The sequence below is a fragment of the Coloeus monedula genome, assembly GCF_965178545.1.
Source record: "Coloeus monedula genome assembly, chromosome: 4".
Lineage (NCBI taxonomy): Eukaryota > Metazoa > Chordata > Aves > Passeriformes > Corvidae > Coloeus > Coloeus monedula.
In genome coordinates this window covers 16,761,640-16,783,902 of record NC_138784.1, presented here as the reverse complement: position 1 = coordinate 16,783,902, position 22,263 = coordinate 16,761,640, and the positions used below count along the sequence as shown (strand labels likewise).

Below are 22,263 nucleotides of genomic sequence, written 5' to 3'. Positions count from 1 at the left end.
CGGGAAAGGGAGGTATCCCAGGAAAAGGAGGTATGCTGGGGCGCTCGGGCGGGGCAGCTCAGGGCACGGAGGTGTCCCGGGGCACGGAGACACCACACACTGCCCCCGCACATCTGCCTCCTCACTCCCCACAGCACTTGGGAGCGCTGGGGCGGCACCGAGGGCAGGTTCTCCGTGAGTTCTCCCAAAAGTTGGCGTCGCCCAGGAGGGGCGCAGAGCGGGGCGACCTCCTCAGCCAAGCCGCTCCTTTTAGGGGGCGGGGGGAGAAGGCGGCTCCAGCTGCTGGTCTTTAAGGAAGGGGCTACAGGAGCAGCGCGTCCCTCTTTCCCAGCCCGAGCTGTCCCAGGTTGCGCAGCAACGGGGCACGCGCGCCATGGCGGGGCCGGGGAGCGGGACTCGCCCTCAGGCCGGGGTGGCGCGAAGGAAGCGGCGGGGGCGGAGCCTCTTCCCGCTCTGTGGGGCGGCGGCCGGAGCGGGAACGCCGAGGCGACGCCTCAGCGTAGGAACACCCAGTACAGAATTCCCGCCTGTCCCGCCTCAGCGAAGGCCCGCGCACCTGAGAGGGTTTTATTCTTCTTTCCCTTTTTGCAGCTCCCACAGGTGTTACAACGGTGCACCTGCCCGGTTAGTGCTCACTCGGCAGTGTTCCTGGAGCTGCAGCCTGGTTTCAGCCGCAACACTTTGAGGATGATGGAAAACCCACCCTGCCGGTGGTTGGATCTGTTCACTGACATGTGCCAGAGCAAGGGTCGGAGGAATTCTTCCAACTTCTTGTGGAGAACCAGTTGCATCCAGTAGTACAATGTGGTATGCCTTCTGGGACATTCAGAAGCAAGCAAAAAATAATGAAGAATGTAGCCAGACTATCAGGGGGATCCTTTCAAGGAATCAGACACCCCCCTACTCCTCCTGACAAGGTATGATGCCAATGTAAGATTAATCCACACTTGTTAGTTCCTCCTGAATCTTTATTGGATAACACTCCACAAAGAAGAGTTTCTGCGACCCTCCTGAAGGCATTTTAAATAAGTAACAATATCTTCTCAGTCTGCTAACATCCCAAACACCTGACATCCTCAGCTGAAACAGCAGTGAATGGCCTTGTAGTTAAAGGATTTTGATTTCCCTGCTCCTCTGAGCCTTGTAAGAGCTCTAATGCAATTTCAGCAGCCGGTTACAGGGAATAGCAACAAACTATTCAACCACTGTTTTTACTTACCACGTGCACCAACATGTTGCAAGCTTTCAAGGTGCTCCATACCAAGTTTATGGTTTTCCATAAAAGCTGAATGCTTTGATATAAAGTTCATAGTTTTATTGTCAGCTCCACCTTCCAACTGCCTTGTATTTTGTCTTTCTGCCTTCTTGCAGTCCCTGGCATTCTGTTCCCTGTGTCCTTGTTCTCAAGCATCTCAGGTTTCCCATCTTGCTCAGGCCAGACATTTCTGCTGCTGGCTTTGACCTGCTCTGTCCCCCTAAATTCAGCCCCCACCTTCTTCACTCTTCCTTGACTTCAGGTCCTTTCATTGACCTTTCAGCTTTGCTTGCCAGGGGAGCTTGGAAGCTGTGTAAGCAGCAGCAGCAGTGCACATGTGGCCACGGGCTGCCCACCCCTGCTATGTACCCTAGCAGCTGAATAGAAACCAGATGCAGCACAAGGAGGGGTTTATCATATAGTTCTTACCTTTTTTTTAAATATTTCTTCTTTCTGAACTTAATTTCTCAAAATCAAAGCCACTTGTGATGAATTTACAGATAAGCAGCATAGTACCACAAGATATGGTGGAAGATTTATAGAGAGAAGTAATAAAGTGAAAGTAAATTTCAACTTTATGAACAATATTCCTGTTTAAGGATTTAAGTGTTCAAAAATCATGCTCATTTTCTGCTTCCATCTCCTCCTTCCCCCTTCCAGGTAAGCTCCACGTCCATCTCACGTGTCCAGTGCTGTCACACAGCTGATAGAGATTCCTGTGGCTCTCTGCTGCCAAGATGTCCAGTAACACAGTAAGCTCATAATCTGTAGATGGGTCACTGGAAAAGCAGAGAAGAAAAAGCTGGGAAACTAAGATAGTTATTGCAGGGTGGGGGGTGTGTTCCACGTTGATTTGGTTTGTTTTCACTGCAGTAAGTTGCAGAGTATCTGTTGCCAAGGTTTTCATTACTTCTTGTGTTTTTGTTTTCCACAGCTGTCCTGTCTGTGCATGGAACCCATGTCCCTTTTGCATGGCCTTGATATCCTCAACCAAAAGGAATTTCATGGGTTTGTCCCCAGAGGCTTCCCGCATCCTGAGGGGAGCTCGTGTGTTGGCAAGGAGAGAAACTGATGGCTATTACTACCTGGGCCACATTGTCCAGGAGGTGAAGGTAACCATTTATTGGGAACTTGGCTGAGAGGGCATGTATGGTTTTTCCTCTGTTCTTCCAATACCTCACCAGTCCCAAGCCCTCTCTGTGGGGTGGCCCTCCAGTGTTACCGTGTGCTTCATAGCCACTGTTGCCTCTGCACATCCTATTTTCATCTGTTACCTGGTGCTGACTGGCTGTTTGCTGTGAGGAGCCCTGCAAGTAAGAGCAGCCTGGAGATCAATCCATTTTTGTAGTTATAATGAGTTTTAGTCAGAGACAGACAAAATGGGTCCCTTATCCCTATTGTGTACTTTTGCCCAGTATAGCAGCAGAGTTGGTTAGCTAAACAGCAGCTAGTAATCCAAAATATTTGTCTCCAGGGTCCACTTCCTCTTTACCAAACTGAGAGCTTTCCTCATTCTTTTCCATCTGCATTTCTGGGAATTGCGAGAGATGATTTTGAATGCTAGATGGAAAATCCCCCCTGCAGGTTTTCTTTAAAAATCAAGTTCATTTTGCAGGTTAGTTAAATAAATTTTGGTGCTAGTATAGGTGAGGATGTCTGTAAGCTCCAGTGTGGGGTAGAACAGATGGAGACAGCTACAGGCATGAGTGGCATCAGCTGGAGTAGGAGCTGACAGCATTATCTGTGTAAGTGCACTCAAAGATCTGCAAAGAAGGCTGAGATTTTGGCAGTAGATCTTGCCCTCACCCACTGCTGAAGGCTTCAGTTAAAGTATTTAAATTTATAACAGTTGTGACTTTTTACTGTTTGTTTTCCTTCTGATTGTAGTGAACTGCATCATACACACTTTCTTTTGGCTCCTTTTTCTGATGAGAGGTTTTCCTGGTAGAGTTCTGCCTTAGCTTGCTAACTGTGTTCTTACTAAAATCTAAGTCGGAACTGGAAGGAAGAAAAAAGTCTGTCAGCCCCTTAAGCCCCAGCTTTTTATTTACTTTTAAAGTGGTATGGACACTGTACAGTGAAGCCCTGGTAGAGGAGGAAAGCTGCATCCCCAGGTCATGTTCCACTTCCTGGGATTTCTGCCACTTCCCTCTTAGCACTTAAGCTTGGCTGTTAATTGGACCCAGCTGTCTGCCTTGCAAACCACATGTTTTACTCTTGCAGGGCTCCAGGGAAGGCTTTTTAATTGAGTTTGACCAAAGTCGTGCTCTGAAGGGCAAGGTCCAGCTCGGCCTGCAGGAAACACCTCTCTGTGACATTCTCCACTACGAAGATGCCCGGCGACAGCCTCTTGCTCCAGGGGACAGAGTCTTGGCACCATGGGAGGCTCCAGCCAAACGTTTTGGCCCTGGCACTGTGCTAAGGGTTGTGGAGACCAAGGAGGCACCTTTAGGTACTGGGTGTTCTGGTTTTCTTAGCAGCACTAGGCTCACCATGGGTGCTGGTCACTGTGCTGGGAGGAGAACACGCTCTGGCACGGATAATTGACCTCCTGCTGCTTGGGTTCTCTTCATCGTGTTTTTATCATTGGCACTGAGCCACTTTTTCAGGGTCAGAGTTAACGCAGCTCGCAGAATTTACCTTTGCTTTGTTCCGTGGGTGAAAATTTCCTAAAAAGTTAGGGGTTGGGGTAGCATCCTCCCAACACAAGGCAAAAATTCCCCTGATTATCTGTTAGTCTGCTTTCCAGCTATTTCAGGGTAAAATCCCACCCACTGTGACCAGTGAGATTTTTTCTATCTGCTGTCTCCTCACAGGAAATTCAGAAGAAAGTCAAATTTTAAACCTATAAAGAATAAAATCATGGAAGTTGTTACAAAACTGTCTGAAACACAAGTCATTACTTTTACCTCCTGTTCTCTAGGAGATAAATCACACAGACTGACATGCTGCTAATACATTACTTGCCTTTGTTGTTTTTTTTTTCCCCAATATGCACAGCACACAATGAAAGAGGAGTGCTTGTGAGTTTCTGGAATGGGCAGACTAAGGAGGTGTCTTCTGCCCAAGCTCTGAGGATTCCCCTGCCCTTAAGCGAACGCATCATCCTGGAGCTGCAGATGCCCTTAGCAGCCAGGCAGATGGTGGTAGATTCAAGTGTGGATTACCCATACCTTGTGACACCGGGTTACAGAGCCTCAGGGCACTACAGACAGGGTCACCTGGACCTAGATTGCTGCCCAGGGGCTCTGTATTCTACTCATCCCTGTGCAAAGTGTAGCTGGGGATGTACCTCACTTCCCCAGTGCTGCCTTGGAGCCTGGGAACCCACACGGCCTGCAGGCTGCAAAGTGCAGCAGGAAAATGCCTTCATCCCAGGAGGAAGTTTGACTGAAGAAAAGCTCAGCAAGAAAATAGAAGAGGAACTGTCTGAATTGAGGATTTCATCTTCAGAAAGTGTTTCTAGAGAGGAAGAGAAGAGTTTGGTCACAGAAGATGTTGGGAAAGATGTTTGGTCTTGTTTGGAGGAGGACCATGAGGTTATAGAAACTGAGAAGGTAAACAGTGCTTCACCCTGGTTCTTCTGATACCATATGGTCTGCTATTTGTATAAATATCTGCTTTGTTACTTCAACTTTACTGCACATGGTACCAAACAGTTACTAGAGGTTTAAGGCCTGGTCCTTATGCATGCCTGCTAAAGAATGGAGAGACTTTGCACTGTCTTTCTGATTCTTTGATTGGGGTACAAGCTATAATCTGTCATTGTCCCTGGCTGGAGCAGGCTTCTAGAACCTCTTCCACGGATGCAGAATATGAGAATTGTTGCATAGCCCAGCTCCTCTCCATTCTGCTTCTGTGTGAAGGAGATAAGGCAAAAGAGGAAAAAGTGTCAGAAGACTTGACACTGGATAAGGATTACAGTAAGGATTGTTCCAAACCAAGGCAGTCTCTTGCATAATTCAATTAAGATACTGCTCCACCCTGTTAGAGGTGTTCCCTTTCCCAGTCAAGGACCACAAGAGGCTTATGTAATCCTGAGCAAGTGCTTTGGTGCTTGTGAGCAGGGCACTGGGTGAGGATCAGTAAGGAGGAGCTTTATGTGCACCAGCTCCTGCCACACTTATCTCCATTGCTCTGCAAGGGTTAGAATCCAAATTCTGGCATGTGCCAGAAGCAGTGCTGTCTTTCAGCCAGAGCTCTTCTGGCCTGATCTCTTTTGTACCAGTTTGGACCCAAAGTACTTTAGGTCATTTGAAGACATAGAGAAACTCAGGAAGTGATCAGAAATTACCTATGAGGTGTTTCTTTAATAAAGAACGTCCCCCAAAATTTGGTTTTTTTCATTCTCTCTTAAACTTCAGTTACAACTTAAGATCTTATGCTGTAAATTCATTAAACGAACCTATTCTTTTCCTTATCAGGTCTGAATTATGATTGCATTTCTTGTTATTTCTAGGGCCCTCAGAGGGAGATGGTTCATGCTATGGTTGATGCTGCTGTCAACACAGACAGCTGGTTATTGGAGACAGATCACAAGGAAGCAGCAGAGAGCAGACAGCAAGATACTGGAACTGAAGCTAATTTTGAACATGAGCATGGTATTGGAACTGTAGCTCTTTCACCCAAACATAAGACTTAGCACATAATATCAGTGCAGGATGGCATCAGGTATAAGATCTGTTACCATAATTCTTGGTGCTTCAAAAGAAAATACCATAATGCCATAGCACCATTATGTAGTATCTTTATATGTAGATATTAATGGTGCTATGGCTTGAGAAATTATCCATCTTCTTCTCAAGGTGAAAGAATTTTCAGATGGAAGTTGGGAATTTTGGGTTTTACAGCTCAGCTACTGCAGTAGCTTTTGGGGTGTCTTAACTTATGTCATAGAGCTCAGTATAAATAAAAAAATCCTTTAAAACTTAATATGTAACATTAAGTATGACTGTGTATAGCAACAAGATCTCACCAGAACTGTTCTGCAGAACAACCCTCTTACCTGTGCTAAAAATTACTGCTTTGTAACGGCACTGAGTAAAATTTGTTCCCTTAACAGCCAAAAGGGGCTGGATCATGATTTTAATCAATTTATTGCTGTTCTCTCAGCTTTGTGACACTTGCAGGATCTAAGAGAGGATTCTGAAAGCCTAAAGCTTTCTCTGTTACTGCTTTGTGGCACTGCTGGAAGAGAGAGAATGAAAGGTCAAGCAGAAATGCATATTTCCTCCCAGCTGGTGTTCCATGCAACAGCTGCCACTCAGGTCTGCCCTGTCTTTAGCAGAAAGGTGTGAGCAAACTCTGCTCATGTTCTGAGTTACCCAAAAGCTGCGTTAGCAGGGTTGTGCCCATGCTAATGTCTCCTGTCTCTCAGCAGGATGTAGAGCTCAGGCTTTGCCCTATCAAAAGACTTACCATTTTCACTTGTCTCAGAGCAGCTCGTGCCTGCTGTGAGGTACCACGTAAAGAATCCTTTAATCAGAGAAGCTGTAAGAAGAGTTGGTGATCTCGTCTTCCCAGGCAAAACTCATGCCTAAATGCAATTGCAAGCTTGTTTCTGGAAAGCTGGAACCTCTTTTGTGGAGACTAAAAAATGTCCCACTACCTCAGAGGAAAATGTTACAAAATCCTTGCTCGGATATATTTTATATGAGCAGACCTTTTGTTCTTTTAATTTGCTTTCTTTTTATAAGCTTCCTATATTCTCATGTGTCCTTGTCCTAATTTATTTGAAAGGCCTTTTTGAGTCCCAAGTGGCAGAAGCTCCAGTCCAGCATTCCCAGAGGAGCCCTTCCGTGGGAAGCAGTGCTTTGGTTCCTTTTAGGCGCCAGAGCTTCTTTGCCCAAGTGAATCAATCACTGGAGAAAGACAGCCTGACCATCAGATCAGCCCTTTGTGTGCAGAGACCACACAGTACCACCAACCGGCGGGCTGGGAGATGCACACATCTCCCAAATCTTCTAAAAGACAAAAGCATCACAGTGAGTATTTGGTCCAAACCAGATTTAGTTCTTAGGATGAGGAGATTTGTTTATGTCATGTGAGAGTGTTCTCTCCTTTGATCTTTCACAAAGGTTTTTGCTGCAACAAAAATGATGCCTGTGTAGAATAATGGTTATGCATAAATAGAAATTTAAGGACTCCACTTGGGAACCCATGTTGTACAGGACAGGGCACTTGTGGTAGTTTTGCTCAGCACTTTTGGCAGAATGTTTTTTTAAGTTAGATCTAATCTTTTCTAACTAAACTTCTCAGCCAGCTCTACTAGATAGCAAAAAAAATTGTTTCTCTTTTACAGATACTGAAAGCAAAAAAAGAGAAAGTTTAGGTAGTCATCTGAGTCCCATAGCAAAGAGTGCATGTTAGGGCAGGGGTGGAACTAGAAGTCTCGATCCTTAGACGAGTACTTTACCTGCTGGAAAACATCATTTTTTCACCTCCCACCTGTAAACACCTTTGATTCTTTCTTTGATCTCTCCTTGTGTGGGTCATTAAACACAAACGCCCACAAGGTACATTTTTTTTGCTAAGACTAGCAATACACTGGAGAACAAAGCTGTTTACAGCCCCTGGGAAGCCATGCAGATCAATGTGTTAAGGGAAACCAGTCAAAATGCTGTGTAGGACTGGCAGGAGCATTATTTGAAAGTCCTGTAGTGTTTTCCAGCTTGTGGTATTCGAGTTGTCCTCAGGAAAGCACTGGAAGGAGACATTCTGTTTGCAGAGCAGCAGCTGATATCAGGTGCATGCTAACTGCACCTGGGAATAGGAGGAAGGAGGATGCATTTGACAGAGGAAAATATTTTGGGGGAACTTTGTTCCAACCCCAAACAGCTCTAGCAATGTAAACTGGAATACACGTCTGAAGTTACAGTTTACTTGCACGTCCCTCATAAAGGGCACTGTAGGGAGTACAAAAACAAGTATTTCACTGTGGCTGTGAAAAGAGGCCTTGTAGGTGCTCCTTCATCTCTGTACATGGAACAGCGCATTTAAAAACACAAATCAGCAGCACTACAGCATTGGAATGAAGGTACGACTGAAGAAAACACAAAGACTGCTGGAGCATTGGTAGAAATCTCACCCAACAGGAGCTGAAGAGTTGGACCACCTGCAGAGAGCTCCGGGAATGTTCTGGGTTTGGCCAGAGGGGGGCAGGTATTTCTTTTGCTAATAAAATCTAGTAAGGAATATATAGTATGTTTTGTGGTCCAAACCTGGATTTTCCATCCAGTCCAGAAGTTGACCCAAAGACTAGGGAGTTTTAAGCATTGGCTCAACACCAGAACAGCACAGCCTACTGACCTATGGAGAACTCTTAAAACTGGATTTCAGGTGCCTCTTTGTTGGTTAAGCCTAATGTTTTCTACAGGTTTTAGCATCATTCTCAGCTTTTTAATTGATAGGAATCAACACTGCAGTATTTGTGAGCCTTTATAGCTTCTAGGCCTCGGGAGTGACATTGGAACTGGGTTGTTCTGGTTTTGTGTGTTTACAGTTTGCATTAGAAAAGTATACTGATGGGACTAAGGGTCAGTTTGGTTTTTTTATCTTAGAAATCAATCCTTAGTGCTGCATCTCAGGAGAGGTGGAAAGAGATGGACTTCAACAGAGCCAAGATTGAGCACAAAAGGTGGCAAGAGGAACAGAGGCAGCTGAAGAGGGAGCAGCGGCAGGAGGCAGATGGCATCCGACGCCAGCTGCGCAGGGACAGCCAGAGGTGATGCTGGGAACTGACTGCTTTGTGTGCTAAATGTTGGAAGGTTGGTAGCATCTGCTCCCTGCTGCTCTCCTTCAGTCCCTGCACATCCCATGTTGTGCTTATTCTGGACTTTGCAGAGGAGTCACAGTGGTTCCTTAATGTGAATAAAATTGGTGCTTGAGGTGTGAGGGAGTGAGTACACAGCATTATCTCCAAGGGCAAATTCCCTTTAATCCTCTTGTCAGACTAAAACTGCTGACATCAGGCACCAGCCCATTTGGGGATTTTGCTACCTCTGTTTGGGACACAGGTTTAATCCTCCTAACCTAACAAAGAGTTCTGGAATATTAACTGAGCACGGATTGCCAGAATATCTGCTTTGTGTCTTATGCACTGTCTTTCTTTTTTTATTGCTCTTTCTTTATGAGAAATTTGAGAAATTTTGTTTTGGAAACAGGCAGCGATTACGTCAGAGAACATTGCAAGGGCTGGAGAAACAGCTGGAGCACAAAGAGAGAGCTTTGCAGCACATGGCACTGCTCCAGGCTGCTGGGGCTGAGAGGAGCAGGAAGGAATCCTTCTTTCGAGAGGAGGAGGAGAGGAAGGCAAGGCAGAGACTTCAGTTCTTAAAGACAAAGCATCTGCAGAGAGAGGAGTTGAAAGCAGAAAGCAATGAAAGGAGCTGTGAACGAGAGAAAGAAAGGCTGGTAAGGGCAATTCCAGAAGTTATTTTCCTCTTCTGCCATGTTTCCAGCATTATCACTATCTGGAGTATTTGTCTTCCACCTGTTTTACATCCAATGTAACTATATCATTTAGAGATAAAAAAGGGTAACATTTTTTTGACATATATAAAGGTGAAAGGTGGAAAGTAAAATTCCCTATCTGTGCCATAAAAGGAGTCTTTCTGCGTGCAAGGAATGAATTTCCATAGATTATATCCATTTTTGACTTCTACTAGTGAGAATCATAGTATTGTAGGATGATTTGGATTGTATTCATCTAGTCCCAACCCCCTGCCATGGGCAGGGACACCTTCCACTAGAGCAGGCTGCTCAGAACCCCCTGTCCAACCTGCCAGGGATGGGGCATCCACAACTTCTCTGAGCAACCTGTGCCGGGGCCTTTCCACCCTCACAGGAATACCTAATATCTAATCTAAACCTACTCTTTTTCAGCTTAAAGCTATTTCCCCTTGTCCTATCACTCCATGCCCTTGTAAAAAGCCCCTCTCCAGCTCTACTGTAGTCCCTTTAGGCACTGGAAGGTGCTCTAAGGTCTCACTGGAGTCTTCTCCAGGCTGAACAACTCCAACTCTCTCAGCCTGTCTCCATAGCAGTGGTGCTCCAGCCCTCTGAGCATCTTTGTGATCCTCCTCTGGACTCACTCCAGCAGGTCCATGTCCTTTTTATGCTGGGGACCACAGACATGAAAAGTGAGGATGAAATTTGGCATGAAGGCTGACTGTGCAGTTTTCAATGTCTTTATGTAGGACTTCCTGAGGAGCAGAATGCAGTCACGGCAGGAAGCGCTGGAACAAGAAGCCCAGGAGCAGGATAAACAGCAAAACCAGCACCAGGCTGCCAAAGTGAGAGTGTTCCAGAGGAGAGACAGTTCCCGTCTGAAGATGGAAAAAGAAGGCCAGAAACTCCGTGCCCTCCAGCAGTACCTCAGGGAACAGAACCTTTTGCTGCTCCGGGCATCCCTGCTCGCATAAGGAAGCCGCACAGTGGGTGGGCGGCCTGGAGCAGGGCACAGAGCTGCTCTGTGTTGTCAGGTGAGTCAGTGTGCCAGGGCAGAGTTGTGACAGGTGGCATTAGGATTCCTGGAGAGGTCTTGAATCTCCCTTTCACTGCAGCCAGAGTGCACTTCCGCTGCTCTGTCCTTCACCTGCCTTCCTTTCTGGGGTCACTGGCTTTCCCCTCCCCTGAGAGGGAGCAGCAGGGCACATCTAGAGGTCCTTTTCTGCATTAGAAAGGAGGGGTTTTCTAGTGCATCACAGTGTGGTGAGTAGAGGTGCCAGAGAGGAGGAGGAGGAGGTTATACTGGTTGCATCCTGAAGTGCTCCCTCTTCCTCACATCATCTGAGGTACTGAATACAGTGGTTGTGTTTCAAGGAATGCTCTAATCAGCTCTGGATAACCAGAAATTTCAGATGAGTATTTAGGAAAGGAAAATGGACATGGCACAGTTTATTTGCTGAAACAGTCAGAGCTATACCTTTATTTTACACAGAATTATGCTAAGGTAAATGCAATTTATGTGATACCTTGTTTCAAGTAATGCCTAGAACCAAACTGGATACAGGATTTAAATTCTGCCGGACATTCTGTGTACACTTACAAACATGATACACATTTTCTGGCACATTTTAAAAATTTGTGCCTCTTACAAGAATATAGCACCAGTGATAATGGCAGTTTCTTTAAAAAAAAAAGAAAAAAGTAAAATTAAGAAAACTTGTAAAAGGGAGCTCGTTTGAAATCCTGCCAAATCTTCTGAATGGCCAGCAGTTTCCTAGCAGTGTCAGACTGCATTCCTCCAGGGATAATGGAGAGGCTATGCCTTCAGCTTTTCCCTAAAAAGACAAAGTTAAGTCTCTCATCCAGATGTTTACAAACTACTCTGAGGCCTTAATAGCTAAAATGGGTATTTTTAAACTTTAGGATCCATAATGTGCATGAGCCATCCTCAGATTTTTGCTTAAAGGAAAGATGAACCTAAATATATGGTGAAGGCTTTAACAAACAGAATGTCAGAGTTAAGGTCTGAAAAAAATATAACTTGCATCAGATTATGGAAACTACATGTGAGGCACAGTTTTGCATTTTAGACATGAAATCCCATTATTTGGAACAGTTTCCACTCTGTTGACTGTCTGGAAAAGTTGGCTGGAATTTGCTCAGCAAAAACATGGATGGTTGTGCCCCAGACCTGGCACGCACCCTACTGAGGGAATGTGGGTGCTGGTGGCACATGGAGATTTTCTTTAGGGTAATGTTTGGGGGTTTGCTTGCTTCTCTTCTTGTTTGAGTTCTTTTACTTAAAATCCTGTGCTAGTTGGGACGATGCCTGCTCATGACTCTAACTAGACTTAAAGAAATAAGCCTAAAACTTAAAAGGTGTTAAACTCTACTCCTGCTTTTATCCTTATGCACTTGGAAATGGAATATGCAGTGATTAAAGGAAAGTATATGAAATATACTGAGCTGAATCTAAACTTATTTTTCAGACTTCATTTATGTGCTATTAATCATTACTTTATAATCACCATAAAACAGCAGATTGTCTGCTTATGTACTTTCTCTTCATTGCTTAACCACCTGAGAACAGACCACTGCAGAGACCCTGCTCTACTGCTATTTCACACAGGGTAGATCTGGGAATATATTTAGTACCACACTATTTCCAATCATTCATGGACTCTACTTCTCACTATTAAAATGCAGCCATAAAATAATTTTAATACTGCTATTAAAATAACTGACTGTAAATGCCACGTATAATCCAGTTCTTCTGCTGGCTTTGATTTTAAACATTTGCAATGTGGTTTTGATCCAGTAGGAAAATGCTTGGACTCTGGTTTGAAAACTGCTGGGAAAAAACCCTAAGTATCTGCATATCAGTTAAGGTTTTGAGCAGAGTGAAACCAGGGAGGGTAGTAGAGAAAATCACACAGAGGGGAGAAAAAAAACCTCTTAAGTTTCAGAAACAGAAAAATTAAGACCAGGACAAATATTCCCAGAATTTGTTTTTTTATTACGGAATTAGATTTTTCTGCCTAGGTAGGTATTTTATTATGCTGTTTATAATTCCAACTCCTATCATAGTGTACTAGAGTACAGAAGTTTGAACAAAAATTGAAGTAGTCTGTTTTTGTCATCCAAAATGACTAAGAACAGACCACTACATGCAGGATGTTAGGACACTTCTACAATAAAAGTAGAAGTTAGAAGTACAAAAGACAAACAGGATTATTGGCTTTTTTCAGCCTGAATTTGTTGCTTAGGTGGTGCTAGAACATCATTTTTCATACCATAGTGACAGATAAGTCAGTAAATTAAATATTTAACCTGGTATATTTTAAAACAGACTTGATCGATGAACATCTTTTTGAAGATGTTTTTAAAAACTACCAGAGCGCATTATCTCTTAGAACTGTGCAATGAGTGGGAAATGTCCAGTTGTGCAAATTAGTCCTGCTTTCTGGAATAGAACTTTCATGGATCATCCCACGGCTGGTGCTTGGCTGAAATGACTGAAGGCAGCATTAGTGGAGAGCAGCCACTACACAGCATCGCCCTGGGGTACACGTGACGTCTCCCCTTCAGCTTCGCTCTGTGTCAGCTCACAGGCAGCACAGGTATCCCCCACAGGGAGAGGGCAGCAGTGACAAGAGTCTATTTGAGGGCAGAAGCTGCAGTTTTGATGAGCAGTGGCTTAGCTGCTTCCAGGATGTCCAGTTCAGGGTCCAGTGAACGTCCTAGTCCTTCCAGAACCATGATGGCAAAGATGATGGAAGCAAAATTGCTCTCGAGCTTCACCTAGAACCACAACAGACTGAATGGACTCAATGGACCTTCTTTTCTTCTGTACCCCTTCAACCAAGGTACCAGCTCTGCCTAAGCTGAGAGGGAAGGGAAGAGGCTGGGGAGAGCATTTGCACACCTGAAACTATAATGTAACTCCACCAGTTGGACTCTGAAGCCCTGTGGCTGACAACCTTCTCACCTCTAGGTCTCTTGATTTCCAAAGTTGTTTGCAACTGTGGAAACTTGTCCCCCAAGTAATCAGTTTTAAGGAGGTATCTATAGTCTAAGGGACTATAAAAAAGATAGGAAAAACTACGTGTTACAAAAATACTCCTTTTGGTAAACAATATCAACCATTAAATGAAGTATTGAGACCAAAAAAAAAACCCAACAAAACAGAAATTTGGCTTGGCAGAATGTGTATAAAACCTGAGAAACACCATGCCTGCAACACCTGGATGCACTCCAGCAGTTCCTCTCCTAGCAGTTTGTTTCAGAAGTCAGTCCCCCTCCTTGTTAGCCTGTCATGTTCCCAGCAGTTCTCCCTCCTGAGATGAACTTGCAGCTATTAAAGGCAGACAGTGACAGGACCTCACCTTATGGGTCATCAATAGTTTGAAGACACTCGAGAGGAGATTTCCCACCTGAAGCTGGAATACACAAGGAGAATTCAACAGCTGATCAAAAAACCCTTTTGTTTCAGTTTTCAGTGCCACATTGCACTGAATTGCAGGTAGGTGAGGATGTGACATTGTGCACTTGCCTTTCCCAAGGCAATGGTGTTCCCCCGGAACTTGGTCACAAGTTCTGCCATCTCAGCCTTGAACTGCTCGATGTCCTGGCACTGGTTGGCACGGGCGTGGTGGAGGATCAGCTCTGCCACCCTCTCCCCCTGAGAAACAAGTTGAAAAGCACAATTAGAACTTGCTCACTGGTGACTTGCAATCAGATGCTTGCAGTTCTTGCTTTTAGTAGCTGAGAAGTGCCTCTGGCAGCACAGGATGGGCATGGACACAGGGTTTAGCATGGACTCCTTGGCATGCTTCAGCAGACCAAGACAAAATGTGTCCCTCTTGAGGTCTGTTAGCGAGCCCCTCACCCTGCAGCTGAGAGACAGCGACAGGCAAGTAGGAGCACAATGCTTGTTCTCAGAATGAGCAGGAGACACGCGCACTGGGTTCTCTAGTCCATCTGACAGTGTGTTTCAAGTGGGCAGGACGATAAAGTAGTTCCCCTTACATGGAGGAACTTAGCAGGGGTCAGACCCCCGCCACACACACACACCCGTTTTGCTTCCTCTCTCTACAGATACTGACACAATGGAGGAAGGCATAGTGGGCCTTCCAGCAGCAAGGCTGCAGAGGGGAACACTATGTGTGGCAGAATAAGATATTAACCCATTCCCTCCTCTTCTCTAGCAAAACCTGTCAGATTCTGCAAGAGTGGCTCCCAGGCATTCATAACTTGCAGCGGAAGCCCTCCTAACCAGGAAGTGCCAGGCAGTGCTTCCCATTTAGCACCTTCTAGTTCCTGGGGCCCTGAAATTGCTCTACTCTGGCGGCCTCCCTGCTGTAGCTGAACATCTTCTCCCTCTGGTTGGGGATAAGATGCTAGCAAGCCTTCTTGCTCCTCTTAGCACTTTAAGGGGAAATGGAGAGAAAACTCTCACTCTGGCTGTCAGATTTCCCAGCCCCATGCCCGAGGGGCCTCACCTGGCCCTGGACCACAGCTGTGAACACGGCACGGAAGTTCTGCATGTCGGCGCTCTGCAGCTCGGCCACGATCCCAGCATCCAGCAGCACCAGGCGCAGCTGCCGCGGGGGCGGCCGCACTTCCAGCACCAGGGTGTCACACAGGTCCACCACGGCCACCTGCTCTGGGCGGGGGCTGCCCAGCCAGGCCGTGCCTTGAACCAGGATGTTCCCAGGGTGCAGGTCAGCGTGGACAAAGTTGTCAACAAAGATCTGGAGGACAGGTAACTCTGAGAGCAGCTCGTTCCAAGCAAACCTGCCCACACCAAAGCCCCCAGGCAAACAGCAGAGACTTGTTTGTGGTCTGTTCTCTGTCATTACCAATGATGGGGCATCAACCTTGGCAGCACCACAGCAGGTGGATTCTGCTGGAGGCCAGCTCTGGTGACAAGTACTCAGGGAGTCAGCAGAGCTGCATGAAGCAATCCAGTGTGTTTGTTAGAGGCCAGTAGGACAGCCAGGAGTCACAGCAGGGAATGGCAGTGCCCTTTGGCAATTAGCCCTAAATTAGGGCACACTGGTGGGCCTTAGCAAAGAGTAATGCAGTAAGAATAGGCCATTTGCCATTCAGTGGCAAAGGTTACAGTGAATGGTTAAGTTTGCTCAGTGCAGGACACCAACCCACATTACAACTGTATTGAAAAGTAAGGAAAACAAGAGAAGAGGAAATAAATCTGTGTAGCTCTTCTCTGACTCTGTTAGCACTTAGTACCAGAAAGGAGTGGCAAGAGGACAAGAACAAAACAGTACTTCCCCCCCTCCAACCCTCCTGGCAGCCTGGGACTGCAGGACTTCTTGCCCCAAGGAGTTTCTTTGTATTTCATTGATTTCTCCTATGAATTTGTTCAACTGCCATGTAAAAAATTGGAGCTGTGTGAAAAAAAAAAAAAATTTGGTGTTCTCTGAAAAATATTACTTCTGCTAATTTTATGTCCTCCTCATGGAGAAGCTGTACACAATAGATCCATATTCATTCTCGTGCACTCATGACTGTATAATCTCTGTCATAAGCTACTCATCTTTCTGCTTTCCAGAGTTAAGAGTCCAAATTATTTCACCATTCTGGTATGGAAGCCATTCCACATGAGTAATCATCCTATCTGCCTTCCTCTGCACCTCTTTTAGTTCTGCTACAGCCCTTGAAATGGAGGGTCCTGGACAGCGAGGGACTAGAACTGCAGAGTACTCAAGAAGAGGTATTTGTTTTACTTCCAGATATAATGTTGTTTCTTTGCTCTTTAATTCTTTCCTACTCCTAAAATTTGAAACCAATCTTAGCATAAAACTATTCTAGTCCCATCATTGCTTTTCTGAGTGGTAAAAGCTATTTCAGAGCCTGTCATACTACATGGAGCCAGAACTGGAGGTTCACTGCTGCCCTAGCACAATGCTGCAGTTAGCAGCAGCATTTCATCTGACACACACTGCCCACTCACTCAGTATTGTCAGGAGCTTTTGCAACTCTTCCCTGCTGGTTCTCCTGGCTCCTCACAAGAGATACCACACTCTCAACACTCCTTTCTAGATCATTTGGGATTATTTCACATACAGAAGAACTAGATAGCCAGAAGCTGAATCAGCCAGGTTTGTTTTCTTTACTCCAGATTTAGTTCTCCCTTACAAAAACGCAGTTTTAGAGGAGTTGATAAATGAAGAAACCAGCTCACTGATTTCCCTCTGAGTCACATCCATGATCTCTGCAGAGCACATGACATTTGCTAATAATGTTGCACTTTATTAGTGCAAGGTACTTGGGCAATATGTGAATATTCATTGAACGGATTAGTGGGTGTCCTAAGCAAAGGCTGACCAAGGTGCACAGGTCAGTCCTACTGTGTGCAGGCAGACAGTAGTGACAGAGCCCTGTGTCAGAGCCTGAGCAGGGGTGTATCCAGCCCAGGCTTTACACAGACCAGGTACAGGTAGGAAGCAAATGGGTTCTCTCTTCAGCTCCATTGTCTTACCCAAACTGAATAGCTTCTGCAGGAAAACAACCTTCACTTGCAGCCCCAGCCAAGTGCCTACCATCTTTAGCAGCATGTCCATGCCCATCTTGGCCAGTCTCTGCCGCAGCTCTGTGCCAATCTCCACGTGCAGGTAGCGCGAAATGGGCTCACTCTCCTGAAACAGAGACAGAGCTGGGGTCAAACACCCCCTGCATCCCACCTTCAAACACACCTTTACCTGGGTGCCAAGAGTTCAGGGAAGGTGATAACAGTACCCTACAAAGGACTGGCCAGAGAGAGGCTGTACCTAGCGTGATGGAGAATGTGAGAGAACCAAGGGTTTGTTCCTTGGAAAGACAGACAATATTCCAGGGCCAGAAACACCCTTGTCAGGATGACATGCAGGAAAATTAAGCCTGAGAGTAGCTTTGGTCTGTGACTCAAACATCCACAAGGGAAGTGAGGCAAGAATCAGAAAGTGTCAGATTGCTGAGCTCCTTGCTTTGACCCACCAGAGAGGAGAGGTGAAGTGTGGTGTTGGTTTGCAAAGCACAGACAAGCACATGGTGGCTGGACACACTGCTGGTCTGCTTGGCTTCAGGCCAAGTGTTCACTTCTATATGGAATTGTCTGCTACCTGTCTTCTGGGATCCACCGCTTGCAAACAAAAAGAGTGGAATAGACACTAAGGACATAAATCTCCTTAGGCCGTTAAAAAAGCATCCTTCTGCCTCCAATCCCTCCTTCTCAAAAAACCACTTCCTTGCCATGTTCTCCTTGGGGCCTTCTCACTGCAACCATCGCTCCCAGACCCTGCAATTCTTACCTCAAATGTTTCCACTAGAACATCTGCTGTTACCAAGGGCCAAAGGGGAGTTGGAAACTTCACAAAATCGACATCTAGGAAATTTTGTCGGAAGCGCTCCAGATTTCTGGCTTCGTAGCGTAAGTCAATCTCAAGGGAGAAATAGAAAAGCAGGTTGGAAATTAGATCAACTAGGATTAGATCTTCAGGATCCTGTGTGAGGTGCAATACTCCATACCAACAGAACTAGTCAGAAAGACAGAATGGAAACAAAATAAGAGTGGTGCTTCTTACAAGCTTATAGCTTCCCTGATGGAAGAGGAGCAGACTAGGTAATGGGTGCTCCACAACCCAACACCTTTGAAATAGGGGAGCCTTACTAGAGGCATGGTGTCTCAAAATAGAGCAGGAACATATTATATTCAAGGATACAACAAGATCCTGAACTGAATCCTATCCTGAACTGAAGCTTGCTGTCCAAATAGCTGGGCAGGCAGACAAAAGAACTGCAGCCCCAACCTCACTTGACAGAGAGGCAGCCATAGCAGGAAGAAATTTAATGTAACATGTACAAAATAATCCACTATGCCAAGTCCAGGCCCTGGTTCTTCAGTGATCCAGTGTCTTGACACAAGGGCATCTCTCCTACTGTCTGCTGCTGCTCAAGGAGGAAGGATAACCTTACCTCACCTCCCTTGTCTGGCACTGGGGAATATCCCAGGAATACTTCCTGTTCACTCAAAGCAAAAAAGCTACAATGTTCTTCTAACCCTCAGTGTTCTGCACATCCACCCAAGCTCTGCCGAACTGGTACAAATGACCTCGAGTCACATCTAACCCCAGTCAACAGTTCCCAGCATGGATTTACTGTGTAGAGGTTTTGCAATTGTAGAAAATAACTAGACTTCCAGAAGCTTGTTACAGACTTCAGACTCTGCAATCCAGACACAAAAATGAAATTAGCAGATAATGGCTCATTTTATAGAAATGTAAGCCTAATTAAGCCTGCAGTAAGATCTTTGTCAGTTTGATAGCAGCAATGTTTCAGGACTGTGTCTTTTTAGAAGACATTAGCAAATCAGGATGTTTTCAGATCTGTGTGCAAAATTTTAATGACACTGGGAGTCTGATAATACAAAATAGAATGTGTTATTAACTTATGTAAAAACATAGTATTTATGCCTCTATAGATATATATCAGTGCTAACAAACATGACTAGTGAGTACAGATTGCAAACATATATGTAGAATTATAGAAAAAAACCCACATGCCTGACCACTTGCTTGGATAGGTTATTTTCTTAAGGACATGTGCTCACCTTTCACAATGCTGCAAGAAGGACTGTGTCTATGGCTAGTTAGCTGTTCAGGCTGTCCACTAGAAAACACATTCAAAGTCTAAAAATTATTTTCAAAGTCTAAAAAATATTTTTAGATCGAATAAAAACTGCTTTTTCATTGCTTTTCTACTTTGTGAGCGTATCAGCTTTCTTACAGTAACGTTATGTGATTTGATTAGACTGAAGAACAGAAGTAAAGAACAAGCCAGCCCTTCATCTAACCATTTAAAATGTAGTGGTGTGAACAGTTAGAGCCAGCCAGTAGCAAGACAAAGGGCAGTTTTGTTTCAGTAGCTGGGGACCATGACATGGCACATACCTGCTGCATCATAAGCTTCTCAAACTCCTCCACAATCTCTGTCAAACTGAGCCACTTGAACCCAGGGAGAAGTCCAATGATGCGGCTGCCCATCTTCATGAGAAGCAGATCCATCTGCACTTGCTGGACCAGCCCAGGGTGCAGGACCTGCACAAGAATGAGCAGTGGCAACATTAATCCCCCAGATGCTCCGTGCAATGAGCTCAAGTGATACATTTCAAATACACAGAACCCAGGTTGTTAGACTGGGAGCCAACCAGCTTCCTCGGCTAGTCCTCAGAAGAATTCATATTTTGCCATTGATTAGGTTGTAGAGAAACATTTTATCATTGCCAAATGCAATGTATCTATGGTGGAGACTACAGTCTCACACAAAGACATTTTCCACCACTTTCAGTCTCTTGCCCTGTCCTTGACTAGTATTTGAAGCTGCTCAAATAGAAGGTTTCTTGAAATAAACTTTGTATTGAAAGCACTTACATGTTCCAGATTTCTTCATGTGAGAAAGGGGATCAGTCTCTGGAAGGTGCAAGCAACCTTAATATTAATTCTTTTAATGTAAATTGGGCCCTTGTAGCCATTCCTAGTACCCACATGGCACATCAAATCTTGAGCTCTCCGTTTGGGAAAAGCTGGGGCCACTGCAAGTGTGGATTGTGGCTGGCTGGAACAAAAGCCCTGAGAAAGGACACCAAGAGAGACAGCATCCCTTCTTGTTCTACCTGGCCCTAGCCAGCTACTCCTCTCCATGGGAATTAAAATCTGACGGACCTCAACCAGCACACTCCGTTTCATTACACCTACCATTCAGGCACATGACTTACTTTAATGGCTACGGGCATGAGATGTCTGGCTGATGAAGGATTTGCATTCAGGAGCGGCTTGGCCATCTGCTCCATAAGGGACATCTTACTCACAGGACTTCCCTGGGAGCAGTCTGCAGAACTCAGTTCCTCCCTGCTCCTCTCATCCCGTATCTCCTTGCTCTTCCTCTTTCTCAGCCACCCGAGGAGGCCTCTTAAGCCTGACACTTCCCACGCTTCAAAGGCGGACCTGAACTCCGAGTGTTGCTCCAGCTCCTTGGCCCGGGAGCCAGCAATAGCAGCGAGGTCAGCATAGGCTTTATACACCTGGGCAACGCAGCCCGAGCCGACCGGCTCCCGGCTCTGGAACTTGAGGATGCCCATCCAGTCCTCACCAAAGGCCTTCCTCAAGAGCTCGTCGGTGTGGCCCCATGGGTGCGGGCTCACCTCGACGTGCAGCTTGGAAAACTCGTCACAGAAGGCCTCGGAGAAGAGGTCCCTGCGGGTGCTAGCCCACTGGCCCAGCTTGACACACGTGGGGCCGGCAGCCTCGGCCGCCCGGCGCAGCAGCCGCAGCCATCGCGCGCCCATGCCGGGCCACAGGCGGCTCAGCGGGTAGAGCAGCAGCAGCGGCCCGAAGCGCAGCAGGAGCCCGCAGGCGCGGACACCCAGCCGCAGCACCAGCCCCAAGCGCCGCAGCAGCCCCCGGGGCGGCCGCTCCGCGCCGCGCTCCGCCGCCCACGCCGGGCCGCGCTGCCCCGGCCTCTCCTTCCAGCCGGTCCCAGCGGGTACGGCCGCGGGCACGGCCAAGGCCAGGGCGCCCCAGCGCCCGGCGCGCAGCCCGGAGCGCCCCGCTCCCGCCCGCCCGGGCAGCGCCGGCCTGATCCTGGCCGCGGCGGCGCGCGCGAGGACCGGGAGCGGGAGCAGCCGCGCGGCGCCGCCGGCCACCATCGCGCGCGCTCCCGCCACCACCGCGCGCGCACCCACCGCCCGCGCCGGCCCCGCCGCGAGCAGGGGGCGGGAGGGGGGCGCTCCCAGCCAATCAGCGCCCCAGAGCGCGGCGGCGCCCCGCCCCTTAAAGGGCCAGCAGCGGCAGCCTGGCGGGAGCTCACGCGCGGGCACGCGGGCGGCAGCCGAGTGCCGCGAGGGAGGCGCGTCCCCGAGCTGTCCCCTCCGCACCGGGAGCGTCCCCTCGGGATTGGGCTGTACTGGACGGTGACAGGCGGGAAGGGGCTGCGCTTGGGCCGGGGCCTTCACACCTCCGTCTGTTTTGAATCATAGAAACATTGAATATGCTGAGCTGGACGGGACCCATCAGGATCATGGAGTCCGACCGCCGGCCCTGCACAGGACACCCCAGGAATGACACCGTGTACCTGAGAGCGTTGTCCAAACGCTTCTTGAGCCCTGTCAGGCTTGGTGCTGTGATCACTTCCCTGGGGAGCCTGTTCCAGTGTACAACCACCCTCTGGGTGAAAAACCTTTCGCTAACACCCAGCCTCAGATCAGCTGATAGAAATCGTGTTGCAGCTTTGAGGCATTCGTGGCCAGGTGCTCCCGAGCGATGAGTGTGTGACCCGATCAGCCTCGGGAAGCCGTGGCAGTGACAGGTGCTGGGTTGATAGCAAGTCAGGACTTTCTACGTTTCCTCGGAAATCTTTCAGTTTGCAACCAGAACGGCGGGTTTTCACTCAGCTCTGGTTTGTCCTGCTGGCCTCGACACCGGCAGCCCCCGTCGCCTCCCTCGAGCATCCCCCTTCACCCCGGGTGGGCAGCGCAGGGCGCTCCATGCCCGGAGCGGGGGGCG

At 47.1% G+C, this 22,263-nt stretch overlaps 2 protein-coding genes across 2 annotated transcripts; one reads left to right on the top strand and one right to left on the bottom strand.

Annotated features, from left to right (window-relative positions):
- Positions 1–373: 373 nt before the first annotated feature.
- Positions 374–11,561, top strand: LOC309572733 (uncharacterized protein; the record flags this gene model as incomplete). The annotated part of the gene is made up of 9 exons (XM_082281173.1): positions 374–512; positions 2,276–2,367; positions 3,479–3,707; positions 4,598–4,812; positions 5,715–5,856; positions 6,995–7,239; positions 8,815–8,978; positions 9,418–9,667; positions 10,453–11,561. The coding sequence occupies 9 exons, from the start codon at positions 374–376 to the stop codon at positions 10,675–10,677; spliced, it is 1,701 nt and encodes a 566-aa protein (XP_082137299.1). The 3' UTR covers positions 10,678–11,561.
- Positions 11,562–12,733: 1,172 nt separating this feature from the next.
- On the bottom strand, positions 12,734–21,407 carry ADCK2 (aarF domain containing kinase 2; the record flags this gene model as incomplete). The annotated part of the gene is made up of 8 exons (XM_082280627.1): positions 12,734–13,504; positions 14,089–14,142; positions 14,256–14,384; positions 15,205–15,456; positions 17,269–17,364; positions 18,016–18,144; positions 19,654–19,800; positions 20,478–21,407. The coding sequence occupies 8 exons, from the start codon at positions 21,405–21,407 to the stop codon at positions 13,361–13,363; spliced, it is 1,881 nt and encodes a 626-aa protein (XP_082136753.1). The 3' UTR covers positions 12,734–13,360.
- Between the last annotated feature and the right edge of the window lie 856 nt (positions 21,408–22,263).